At 35.2% G+C, this 14,280-nt stretch overlaps 1 protein-coding gene across 1 annotated transcript in view; it reads right to left on the bottom strand.

Moving 5' to 3' along the window:
• Positions 1-14,280, bottom strand: part of LOC117329454 (P protein-like) — a 37,122-nt gene that overhangs the window by 2,601 nt on the left and 20,241 nt on the right. The window contains exons 3-19 of the mRNA XM_033887404.1: positions 12,481-12,628; positions 11,498-11,570; positions 10,899-11,026; positions 9,851-9,951; positions 9,143-9,281; positions 8,926-8,997; positions 8,580-8,702; positions 7,927-8,051; positions 7,436-7,574; positions 6,798-6,933; positions 5,978-6,122; positions 5,184-5,235; positions 3,277-3,385; positions 2,788-2,915; positions 2,163-2,327; positions 1,569-1,662; positions 404-497 (exon numbers count right to left, since the gene is read on the bottom strand). Coding sequence (XP_033743295.1) covers positions 404-497; positions 1,569-1,662; positions 2,163-2,327; positions 2,788-2,915; positions 3,277-3,385; positions 5,184-5,235; positions 5,978-6,122; positions 6,798-6,933; positions 7,436-7,574; positions 7,927-8,051; positions 8,580-8,702; positions 8,926-8,997; positions 9,143-9,281; positions 9,851-9,951; positions 10,899-11,026; positions 11,498-11,570; positions 12,481-12,628 — 1,971 coding nt within the window. The remainder of the gene's footprint in view (positions 1-403; positions 498-1,568; positions 1,663-2,162; positions 2,328-2,787; positions 2,916-3,276; positions 3,386-5,183; positions 5,236-5,977; positions 6,123-6,797; positions 6,934-7,435; positions 7,575-7,926; positions 8,052-8,579; positions 8,703-8,925; positions 8,998-9,142; positions 9,282-9,850; positions 9,952-10,898; positions 11,027-11,497; positions 11,571-12,480; positions 12,629-14,280) is intronic.

Here is a 14,280-nt window from a genome sequence, read left to right as displayed (position 1 = left end):
CGGAGGACGTCGAATCAATCGAATACATATTCGTAGCATGAGAAACTTAATCATAGGGTATTTAGTAACAATGAACTCTTAACTTTATTCTATACAATTGTTCAGTTTTTATCGCAATGTAGAGGAGATCTATTGGCTCCTATACTGGAAAATCAACTTAATGTACAGAACATACCCTGGAACAGGTACACTTAGTAGTTAGTACTACTTTATGCAGCAAATGATATTCACATAAGGATTTACCATCCTGGTTTTATAATATACAACCATGGTAAGATGGATTGATATTGACTTGATATAGCAATGATACATGTAAAGATGCATTAAATGTGTAATTGTAATCATAGAAAGTTTATTTAAATGAATATGATTAAGTTTAGGAATTTCATGAACTAGTACTTACTTGAAGAACTCGAGGAATGTGAAGCCATACCCATGCTGTTCTGCTATACCAGCACACACTACGTTGGCTGATGCTCCGATCAGAGTGCCATTACCTGTGAGGTCAATCAAAAGTAATCACATAGTGTCGGGTAAGGACGATTTTACTAAGACGTTCATCACAACATCAGGAAATATGGTTTAATGCATACATAATGTGTGAGAGAAGTGACAAGCATGTTGGTTATTGCTAAAGCAACACATGTCCCCACACCGGCCCCGCTAAATATAGTAACAGTGACCCAAAACCCTTGAAACTCAAACTTGTCCTAAATATTATGGCCCTTTATCACTATTTGAAGTTTTATCAAAATCCCACAAGGAATGAAGCCGCTAGCTAGCGCTGACAATCTTTGGCGTTACGTATGAGACGGACGAAGAGGAAACCTATACTCCCCCGGTTTCACTGACGGAGGAATAGTAAGCATGGAACTTGGGATATGGTGGATGTTCTCTGAACCTTACATTCGCTTATTGAAGTTATACCTCCACCAGTTGTCGAAGATTTTAATTTGATCCCTCTTTTGTGAAGAACTTTCTTCCTGCCTTTACTCAAAACTTTTGTTTTTCATCATGGCCATCGACTTGGAATTCTCTTAAAATCACACTGGTATATAATAGAATGATGTAAACTTGGTATGCTTGTCCTTGTCGTCCTTCCTTGTTTAGACATCTAGACATATATTTGCATGAAGACTTTTATGGCATGTGCATGAGTAAACCAAGTACTTCCTTCGTAAGCCAGTGTAACACTTAGTGTGTGGCCTGTTCTACACAGCTTCAAAATACCTGGAAACCAGTGTGGTATCTCGGTTAGGGTTATATGAAGCTTGAGCCATGTACAATGAGGCTTTGGGATTTGGGTGAGTCTTACTTTAATCCCGTTTTTACTGTGAGTTACGAATATCAGCGTTATATGTACATCTGGACTATGGGTAGGGTTTCTATGATCTCTACAGATAAATGTGAACCCATTGTTATTTGGTGTACGGATTAGGGTGTGAATTCCTCTGAAATATTGAATTATGGTGTCTTGAGTAAGGGTTACTAGGGAAACACCGTTATTTGGTGTACGGATTAGGGTGTGAATTCCTCTGAAATTTTGAATTATGGTGATGTGTATATACCTCCAAGACAGGCGCCGAACGCCAAGGCGAAGGTGAGTGGCAATATGTCGAGATTGAGGTCTGGATCTTCCTCCAAATGGATCAACACAGGTATCTACAAGTAAAGTTTAGGTTTATATAAAAGGTTCTTCCTCAATATATGGCCCAGTGAATTATAGATTTGGGGTTTTATGTTTGCGGTGTTTCAAAGCTGCTAAACATTTGCCATTTTTATATTCATTAATACACGTATTTGTTTAAAAAAAACCCATACGGTATTTTATCCGATATGTAATGAACAAAACCAAAATACAATTGTAATAAAAGCAAAGGGGAAACACACCAAATGTGTTTTAAGAAAGAATGACATGACGATGGAGTAACCTATCAATGTATAACCAAAGAGGAGAACTCCTACAAAACCACGTCTATGGACAGACTAGGTCAATATCCAGTTCAGACAATGAAAAATATTGTTTTGCATAAGATGATAAATGGTGTATTTTTTTTAAAAGGAAATAGTCATTTGTGTAAATATGTTGTTTTAATTTTTTGTTCAATCATTTGAAAGGTAGAACATATATACAAAGAGTTTGTTACAAGAGTAAATAATACCATAGCCGTAGTATAGGGAATGTTGTCTATAAAGCTGGACGCAAATGCAGACACCCAAAGGATGACCATGACGGCGGCGGTCAGTCTCTGGCCCTCGTCCACACTCTTGATGACGTCACTGACCTTGTCCCCGATCCAATCAATCAGTTGGAGCTCCTTCAGGGCCTGGGAAACAAATCAAACGTTGATACGCTTTAACAAGCTTTCTACAATCCCGCTACGTCACGAGGTTAGTAACAGTTAAACTCCAGTTTAGAATAGAACTTACAGTCGTCTCCACTATTTCCAAAGTTTGAAAACTTCTGGTGTATATTTATAATTGATACATGGATAGGGGTTGGGGGATATTTTGTCCCTTCGGGTTTCGATAGAATTAACCCCCAGGGAACACTATAGCTGCTGTTCCGGTTGTTGCATTTTGCTTTGCGGACAACATTTGTTTTCTCAATAATCAAGCGTTTGCAAAATGTCAAAATTATTCGGACACGAACAAAATGTCGACAGCCCTAATGAAAGTATATTGACGTTCTCAATTATGAAGGTATTTATGGAACACATTACGGGATACTTGTAACACGAGCGCACGTGCGTGCTTTGTAATTATATTAAATGTGGTGGGACTTACTTCCATCAAAACGAAGAGTGCCGCAAAGAATATGAGAGTCGCCCATTCCACTTTATGTAATGTATTTTCCATATCTTCGATGTCAGCAAGTACAATCAACAAAATAGCTCCCATCACGGCTACCCATCCTATATATAGAATAATGATATAATATGATTATCAAAGTATAGAAACGTGCTGTCACCGTATCAGTTACTACACAAGAAAGTTCAGCAATGATTTTTTTATTATGCATTTTTTTAGGACAATGAGATGGCTTGATTTTAAGACGACCACCTCTTATATGATTCTCAGCTTCGCATAAATCAAGACATTTGATGAACCTGAATGCTTCTGCTATTTACTTTACACAATCTGTATGTTTCTCACATGGGTTTCTCGTCAGTGTACAAATTAGTATGTACAAAGAAAAATGTAATCTTATTTAATTGATAGACCATTAAAACACTACCAAACAAAAAGCTCGCCAGGTAGTTGGAGAATTCTCACCTATATTGAGATGTATCCCGCCCACAAAAGACTGCAAGAAGAAAAAGAGGATGGCCACAGCGAGGATAAAACTACTCTTCACCAGCAGCCATTGATCCGTGATGAAATACTGTAAATGTGTAGTAAAGGTTGCTAGGGTTACTTAGATACTAGTATAAATATAGCAGACTTATGATTACCCTGATACCGACATGTATAGAAAATGTAATGATTACGTAGATACCGTCATACAAATAACATACTGTTATGGTCACCTAGATACCGTTATACATATAACATACTGTTATGGTTACCTAGATACCATCATACATATAACAAACTGTTATGGTTACCTAGATACCGTCACACATATAACATACTGTTATGGTTACCTAGATACCTCATACATATAACATACTGTTATGGTTACCTAGATACCTCATACATATAACATACTGTTATGGTTACCTAGATACCGTCATACATATAACCTACTGTTATGGTTACCTAGATACCGTCACACATATAACATACTGTTATGGTTACCTAGATACCTCATACATATAACCTACTGTTATGTTTACCTAGATACCTCATACAAATAACATACTGTTATGGTCACCTAGATACCGTTATACATATAACATACTGTTATGGTTACCTAGATACCTCATACATATAACATACTGTTATGGTTACCTAGATACCGTCACACATATAACATACTGTTATGGTTACCTAGATACCTCATACATATAACATACTGTTATGGTTACCTAGATACCGTCATACATATAACATACTGTTATGGTTACCTAGATACCTCATACATATAACATACTGTTATGGTTACCTAGATACCGTCACACATATAACATACTGTTATGGTTACCTAGATACCTCATACATATAACATACTGTTATGGTTACCTAGATACCGTCATACATATAACATACTGTTATGGTTACCTAGATACCTCATACATATAACAAACTGTTATGGTTACCTAGATACCGTCATACATATAACATACTGTTATGTTTACCTAGATACCTCATACATATAACATACTGTTATGGTTACCTAGATACCGTCACACATAAAACAGACTGTTATGGTTACCTAGATACCGTCACACATATGACATACTGTTATGGTTACCTAGATACCGTCACACATATAACATACTGTTATGGTTACCTAGATACCGTCACACATATAACATACTGTTATGGTTACCTAGATACCTCATACATATAACATACTGTTATGGTTACCTAGATATCGTTATACAAAGGGAATGCTGCCACGGCTTTCTAGATATCGTTATACACTGAGAATGCTGTGATGATTACCTAGATACCGTTATACACTGAGAATGCTGTGATGATTACCTAGATATCGTTATACACTGAGAATGCTGTGATGATTACCTAGATACCGTTATACACCGAGAATGCTGTGATGATTACCTAGATATCGTTATACACTGAGACTGCTGTGATGATTACCTAGATATCGTTATACACTGAGAATGCTGTGATGATACCTAGATATCGTTATACACTGAGAATGCTGTGATGATTACCTAGATATCGTTATACACTGAGAATGCTGTGATGATTACCTAGATACCGTTATACACTGAGAATGCTGTGATGATACCTAGATATCGTTATACACTGAGAATGCTGTGATGATTACCTAAATATCGTTATACACTGAGAATGCTGTGATGATTACCTAGATATCGTTATACACTGAGAATGCTGTGATGATTACCTAGATATCGTTATACACTGAGAATGCTGTGATGATTACCTAGATACCGTTATACACTGAGAATCTGTGATGATTACCTAGATACCGTTATACACTGAGAATGCTGTGATGATTACCTAACTGTTCATTATTAATGAGTTTTTACCTTTCTTTCCAGATCCTGGACATTTTGCTGGAAGTCTTTAATCTCCGAACGCCTGTAAGTTAGAAACACGCTCGATGTAAGTTTACCCGTTAATATTCAAGCCACGGAAGATTCATCAACTATATAAATGATTACTTTAAATGGGTGGTCTTGTAGAGATTAATTTATTGTTATATATTTTATTGATATACATATATTACATATATGACCTGAACACTAGAAATGCTTTCCAATGGACAAAAATGTCCTTAGATGAATGGACATAGACGACACTGGGGCCTGAGTCCATTATTATACAGTAGTCTGTCCTGGTCGTTTTTTCGCTATAAAATGTCAGTAAGCTCCCACACCAAACTTATAAGATCTGATGATTATTTTTATTCAACAAAACATTTTTTTTTCATATTTAGTGTCCTTTTATTTATCTTCGTTGGTTCCATACATAACATTATTATTATTTTATCTTTTCTTACTTTTAAATAAAAAATCATATTGTATCTAAAAAGTGCGTTTTTCTAGTACAAAACGAATTAATCTAATTTCAGGCTTCGATCAGATTTACTTTTCGAGGTGGTTTTGAAAAAAAAAAAATTTCTATTAGGGAGCGAACAATAGATCACGAAAAAAACCTCTGAAATGTTCTTTGTTTATTCATTGTCATCTTTTCACATAAAAATGTACTTTATATTTGACATATGCTGTTAGAGACAGTCGCGTTAACTTGAATGATACATCTATGAAATCATATCTACATACTAAATTCCCCTCCCTGGCTAACCGTTTATGACACCTACTTTATTCTATAGAGTCGCCGTACAAGGCTGTTTTCTCGTTGGGCTGACTTCTGCATGAATAGTGCCTTCATGATACTCTCTTCTCTGGTCGCAACCGACACTCTGGCGGCGGCCTTCTTCCACAGATCAATCTCGTGTTTCAGCTCTGTAAAGTTATGAAACAAACTACTAGAACCGGAAGTAATGCCATCATATAAAGTGAGAAAGTTTAGAAAGAGATACCAGACGAACTTTACAGCAAGTTGAAGATAGTGACAGAATACGAAAAGGTTGTGGTCTATCATGATACTCTGTGGGTAATGGTTAACTCTTCACAGCAGCTATGACTGTGATGGTCCTTAAATAATCCAATCTTTCTTGTAACAGGAATTTTCATAGGCTTGAAAATGTGTAAGCATAACGTACATATATGACGTCGTTGTTTGTAACATCGCTTTTGATTGGCTGATACAGCGGTGCACTAATTTCTATGAGAAAAGAGTCCGTCAATATTTTTCACAGATATTGTGTAGAGTAGATTATATTAAAAGGTTTAAAACATCCTTTTAGCCTGTAAGTACAGAAAAAAAAGATATTTTCAGTCCCCAAATTGCCATTTTAAGCTTTAATAGTAAACAAAAAATATATGGCGTCATGCTATATTTCAGCTGTGAAAATGTGTTTTATCAATCGTGTATATAATAAATAAAATCCGTGATAAAGTAGTATTTATTGAATTTATTTGATTCGTTCAATGAATTGAATATTACATGAACACTTATGGCATATCCTTCATATGTAAGCATTGATATGCATAACTGCACACATACTAAATATTTACCTGCTATTTCGGGAGGGTCCTTATTTTGTAGAGAGTCCATATTTCGGTAATAAAAACGTAGTGCCGCGTACCCCGCGATCGCTACAAAGACTATGCCTACTGTCATGTGAAGTGTGAATTCAGCGAAGTCGATACCCTGAAACGAGAATTTCACACTGAAAAATCATCACGGTATCCATGCAGAACGCCATGACCTAGGACACATAATGTCATTCACGACATTATGAACGGTCATAGGTTGGTGCTATTTTGGCTTTAGGAATGATGACATAGAGATAGTTCCTTTACCTTAATGAGATTTCTTTTGGCATAATAAATAAACTAACATTAAGGAGAGGTCCAAGCGTAAGTTACATAAGAAAAAAACACGTTTATTTTGAGGTCCAACTTTTCGTAGAAAGAGGTACCACGGAACGTTATAATATAATTAAGTTATGAAGTTGGTACATCATTTATAAAGCTGTTCCAGGAGTACATTATCTTAAAGAAAAGTCTGCGGCCATGTTGTCCTAAACATATTCCATTTTTCGATACTTAGCAGACTGTTCTGTGTTACGTTATCTTTGAGAAAGGTTCCGGGACATGTTATCTTAGAATGAAGGGTTCGGGATACATTGTCTTGTCAAATGATCCATTACCTTAGCGGACATTTCCTTGTTGGAAACAATGATGACGTTAGGTGGGTCACCCACAGCAGTAGCTGTCCCCCCAATGTTGGAGAACAAAACCTCGGCTATCAGTATGTTTTTAGGGTCGAGGTTCAGCACCTCACAAAGCCTGAAACAAAATTTATAAACATTATCAATTGTTTGTTATGTCAGATAATTTAATGCTACAAGACAGGAATTGCAACTTTTGACAATCAAGACAAATCGAGGAGCTCTAATGTAACGGCCATACAGGAAATATATATAGAAGACATATAACATCCAGTACATACAAAATAAACCAAAGAGAAACTATTCACAGCTACAAGCGTTTCCAGTACTACTTGTATCACCCATAAAATTGCTTCCTATTAACACTTGTGTTGCTGATCACCTTCTCTGCAAAGCAAAGTTCTTACAAGAAGAGAAAAAAAGTTCCTTCAGTTTGAAATAATGGTGACATCTTTTAGATCGTATAATACCTGATGGTTACTGGCGTAAGAAGAAGGATTGTTGTAACATTGTCAAGAAATGCAGACACCACGGCACTGAATATACACAGCAATGTAACGAGGCTCCAGACCTGGCCCTTCGCTATCTTATACGCCTACAACACAAATCATACATCCACAAATTAGGACGTCGCTCAATCCTCTGCCTGTCAGAAATTATTATAATTAGAAGCAACATTTTTATCACTCTACTTGTTAAAATATTTTCAGGAAGACGCTAGTTTGTAGCTGACGAGTACAAGTGAAGGGATGCTATTATATCAATCTGAACCCTTCATTTACCAAGACACTAGGTGAGTAACAGTATTATGTATTTAGATAGGTCATTAGTGTATAAAAATATATATTGTAAAGTCATCGTCGTAGAATATATGAGGCTCTAAAGCGCATTAAGTTGGTGATAATTGTTCTCTTTAATTGATATCATAACTCATCATCAGAAATAAACATTTTTCATCAATGTCATCACATTTGAGAAGTGCGGCTTTACATTTCTGCGCAAATGACAAAGTTTTGAAATAAAAATAAACATTTATTTAAAACCAAGTAAGCAAATAATCATGAAGCGATAATCTATTGATTTTCATATCAATGTATTAGGACATGATTCAAACATACCCTACCTTCAGGGCAAAGAAATTAAAGAATCCTGTTTCGGAAAATATGGCTACAAGTATCATCATTCCAAAGAGCAGCATGAGTGTCTCCATATCTATCCAGGATATGATCACTTCCAAGGATGGACGCTGTGGAAACCAAACAAAAATATTAAAAAGTTCTTATGACTTTGGTGTAGATCCAGTTTATATACAGTCATTGTCAGCAAGTGGAACATTGAATGTGATGAGTGACTTGTATCGGTGATTTTCAGCGAGTATAGGAGCTAGGGCAGCTAATTGCTTTTCTGAAGAAGTGGTAGATTTCGTCTGGTCCAGAACTTTTGGTGGACACGTAACGTAGTTTACGTACCTTTTCAAAATATGACAGGGCAGCAACAGCCGCCAAAGAACCGATGATAGCTGCAATGGTCCTGTGGACAAGCTGTAAAACAAAGGTAAGCTATGTTTTTACTTCCTTCAGATTTCTTTGGATGTAATTCGAAAACAACGATTGGCGTCCGTCATTTTGTTACCTTGATTATGATTTATTCTTTCGGTACTTTTAGAATCATGTAGAAAGCACAAACCTCAAATATGATAAGAACGTAGACGAAAGCCAGAATGATTGCTGCGACAATAATTTCCTCGTTACGTGTCACGTGCAGTTTCCATCTGACGGCAAAACTCTCAGAGGAGTTGGTAGTAAATCGTAGACTGACAGTTTCCCTGTAATATTTCAATTATCATCAATATAGAAAATATATGCAGGTGCGGGAAAAAAATATGTGGTTATTTTTGTCTCTAGAATACTTAGATTATAAATAAAATTGAGACTTTTTAATACGACTAGTTTTTTAAAATTAGGGGGAGTAAGTTAATTTTAGAATTTAGCTGTGCAGATCGTTTAATATTTATGGACTCCATTCTAGACTCATATTAAGTAAAACAAAAACAAAACAAAAAACAAAACAAAAAACAACAAAACAAAAAAACAAAACAAAAACACTTTTAACCTTAAAATTACATTTTGTGAATGTAACAGATAATTCTAATTTAGACAAGTTTTCCTGTAATGTTTCCAGCGGGTGTCCTCATACGAGTTACGTTTCTTTGACCAATACGATGCGATTTACAGTAATAAACTTGGTATGTTTTCACTTCAAACAGGACTCAGCGTGTGTTGAACATGAAAGGAGCTAACTAGGGTATTTTTTTTCTACATAAACAGGGTTGAAAGTAACACAACAGTCACGTGACATAAACATAAAATCACGTGATCGGCGTGGAATACGTACGTTTCACTGACGTTAGAGAATTTGTGTTCCACCTCCTCGGTCTCTTCCTGTAGTAGCATAGCATTATTGATCTCCCATCTCTTGGTGTCTAGTACTACAGACTGACGGATACACAACATGACATTGTCAATTGTATTAAAGACATAGTAAAGAGAATATGAATTCATTTAATTGATTAATGTTTTAATTCTTTAATTAATTGTACAGAAACCTAGAATATTATGCAGTTGTTTAATCTGTCTGTGTTCCAGGGGACAAATTAAGGAAATTAAATCCAGAAGGGAAGGGAAGAAAATAGAACATGTCCTAAAGGAATGTTAATTAGAGAGGGAGAAAAATGTCGATTTATAGGGAGTAGACATCGAAACATTCACGTGACGTAGACGAAGAATGAGTCACATGATGTTGACATAGAAACAGTCATGTGTTGTAGATATAGAAACTGTCTGCAAAATCTCATACAAAAGAAGTACGATGAATAAAATGAATAATAAAATAAATCTGTCTGATACAAGTTTGCCGTATCACCCCGCCCACACATAGTTTGGATATAAGCATTTCGTACCTATGGCGCCAGCTGGGAGTTTTTTTTCTTTATTCCTTAAAACACGAACAAAAGCTTTATGACCAAAACCAAGATCTGACACAATTTCAATATCGTCTTCTTCGCGTTTTTTGATAGTGTATTAAAATCTTCTATCAATTTGCGCAATGACTTCAATCTGGGAGTAATTTTAATATTGCAATTGGATTGGAACGATGAGAGGGATACTAGTATACGATATCCACTTACACTGCAATCCCTGATGATATCTACAATGATTACGGGGGCGGGGAGATAACCCTATCCATTGTTTATTTACGATACCCCCTTAAACTATTTTCCCTGGGGATATCTACTATGACGAAGGGAATGGGGCAGGGAGATAACTCTATTCATTGTTTGATATACCATATCCACTCAACCGTTTTCCATGAACATATCTACAATGATGAATGGGGCAGGGAGATAACTCTATTTATTGTTTGATATACGATATCCACTTACACTCTTATTACTGAGGATATCTACAGTGATAAAGGAATACGTCTTGTTCGGATCCCTTTCCTCTTTCGCATTTATAGGACCGTCTAATGTCAGCTTCATGACTCCGTCAGCTTGATGGGATGTTGATACTATAAGTCACATCTCAGAGTTAACATATGTGTCTATTGAAATTACGGGGAAAGTAAATCTGAAATCGAGCGCTATTATAAATAATCTTGATGCCTTCATTCGACACATATAATGGTATCTACAGCTCCAATTACAAACCAAGTAGCCATTTATGGCAATGTCCATCCAAAATATAGTCAAATTACATATATAGCATGTGCTCTTAGGTGTTTTTTTCTCCAAAGTTGATTAAAAGCGATATAAAGGATTCAAGATGTGTGATTAAATAGTAAGATATCTTATATAATTTGCTTAAATAAAAGACACTATTGTGAACCATTATAGAAGCGTATAGTGTCAGATAATTTGTGTTAGCTGTATTCCGTATAGAAATACAGTTAAGTTTATAGCTTTATATATCATATATGTTTGATAATACTATACCACTACTGTTACTGTTTGTATACAGTATCACAGAACTCAAAACTTGCCTGTAGGTTTGGTGCTGTCAACGGATGTTATCCAAAACTTCTCGCCCGTCTCGTCATGAGCAGTAATAATAGCCTGTGAATACATGGAGGCAATATTCTTATTTCCTGATGGATATTGAGAGCCGGAGACGCTAATCCTCCAGAACATCTGGTATAATTTCCCTTCTATTTTCCTAAAGGTATCTATATGCAAATCTGTATTTTTATTTCGGTTTTTGGTCCTAATACTATTGAGTTACCGTTTTGTCGGTGTCTGTTGTTTTGTTGAGACAAACATGCAAGTTTGTGCAAATGTTTCTCCTGATGCACCACCTAGATGATCAAGTTATTTATGGAGGTTAGAGTTTAGAGAAACTGCAAAACTAACTTACTTTCTGAGGGATTATGAAATTTGAAAAGTCCGCCTTGATTTTTTTTTGAAAACTACACTATTCGGAGAGCATATGATTCGGAGAGCATATAATTCAGACAGCATGTCCGGGACAAATCTTACTGAGTTTCTACAGAAAGGTTGATTAAACATTTTGTTATTTATGAGTTGATATCTATATATAAATAATATTATATAAATATTTGATCATTCAGCAGTTTACACGTGATCAACATCTTATATAACAGCTATGAAATATTGTATGAAAATAGAATATTGTAGTATTGATCTTATATAACAACTATAAGATATAGCCTGTCAATTCTATATTTTAATGGTTTCATGTTGTTTCATCTCTGAAGAACTCTTTTGTACATATAATCTACTGTGAGTAAACCATGACGCTTCCGATGAAGTGATTGGCACTAACTCATCACAAAAAAAAAAAAAAAAAATCATCAAAATGCTTGATTTTTTTCATGCACATACCACCTTATCTATTGTTTGACTAGACCACAACTGGACAATGACCATACAATTTGATAAAGTTGCTCCCCATATGTAGATTCTCAAACATATAGTAAAATCAGGGTGAAGAAAAGGCCTAACTCACACAGAAAACGACGGTAAGTACAAGTAGTATCGCGATCTTGACATGATGTAATATTTGTTTGTAGTTGCTTAACCGCAAGTAGCTGCCGATATTCTCTTTGAAATCCCCCTTCAGCTCCTGCATGAAAATACCACTGTTTCCGGAATCACTGAAACAATGAATATATATATATATATTGTTTTACTCTCATGATCTATCAATATATATTGTTTTACTCTCATGATCTATCAATATATATTGTTTTACTCTCATGATCTATCAATATATATTGTTTTACTCTCATGATCTATCAATAAGTAATGTGTTTGTAATATTTCATTGTTGACTTCTACAGTAAAGAAGGAAAGGAAATACACCAGGTACCTGGAGACACGAGAGCTTTTTACACTCCGTGCTACAAAAGTGTATTCATACCCAAGACTTACAAGTAATATTTAACAGATAAAGTACATTTACAATGGAGGATGAGTTATAATGCTTATCTGAAAAAGTTAACATATTTTTTAAATCATATTTAAAGACATAATATGCAAGTAGAATCAATGTGAAAAACATATGAATGACGTGTGCAAGCCCTCCTGTGAGGCGACATATTTGTAATATATTAACATGTTTTGCCTAAATAAAAAGATATTAATAAAAAAAAAAAATAAAAAAAAACAACATATTTTAAGAATCTTTAAACGTTTACACAAGGATTCTTTAATAACAGTTCCCAGCATTATAAAATGACGGGACTGTCTACCAATTCCTTAGGACCTGTATCAGCAACCATGGTCGGCAGATATCATTTTAATGATTTGATAAGCAGAGTGTTCTGTGAGTTATTTCACGTCTATTTTCGTCTTTGTTTTGTCATTTTCCTTTCCTTCTGGATTTCAATGCATTATCATCTTTTAAACTTGTCTAGAATGCTACCGCAGCTCTATAAAGACGAATCAACCTATCAATTTGATAAAATTGCGTACACTTGCCTAAGTGTATATGTACTTAAAGTGCTGCCGATTCAACTTGACGATTTGAATGTCATCTCGTCTACTTTACTGAATATACGTGACTTATCGGATGACGGAGTACAAATGAAACTTTTCCCATAAATGTGTCGACGGTTGTACATTAAGAGCCTCTATATTGATATGTTAATGTGATTGGTCGATTGTCACGGTGTTTCCTATTGGATGAAATAAAGGAATCAGTTTCATCTAAGCCTTGAATGAATATATTATAGAAGCAAGCTGATGTCTGATGAGAATGAACCATTTTCGTCACATTACCTTGTCCTTGTTAGCAATCGATCATGCCCACCTGTATATTATTTACGGACTCACCAACCTCCAAACGTTCGGGCTTATTTTATCTTTTAGATTTAAAGTGGATGATCATGCTCCACCTCTTTATTTTGTATGCAACCATCATTTCGTGTGTAACCATCATTTTGTGTGTAACCATCATTTCGTATGTAACCATCATTTCGTATGTAACAATCATTTTGTATGTAACAGTCATCTTGTATGTAACAACCATCATTTTGTATGTAACCATCATTTCGTATGTAACCATCATTTCGTATGTAACAATCATTTTGTATGCAACAATCATTTTGTATGTAACAATCATTTTGTATGTAACAGTCATCTTGTATGTAACAACCATCATTTTGTATGTATCATTTTGTATGTAACCATCATTTTGTATGTAACCATCATTTTGTATGTATCATTTTCATTTTGTATGTAACCATCATTTTGTATGTAACCATCATTTCGTTAAATTCCGTTTTTCAAACTTTCAAATGATCTC

This window comes from Pecten maximus, chromosome 6 (assembly GCF_902652985.1).
Source record: "Pecten maximus chromosome 6, xPecMax1.1, whole genome shotgun sequence".
NCBI lineage: Eukaryota > Metazoa > Mollusca > Bivalvia > Pectinida > Pectinidae > Pecten > Pecten maximus.
This window is presented reverse-complemented; position numbering and strand designations above follow the sequence as displayed.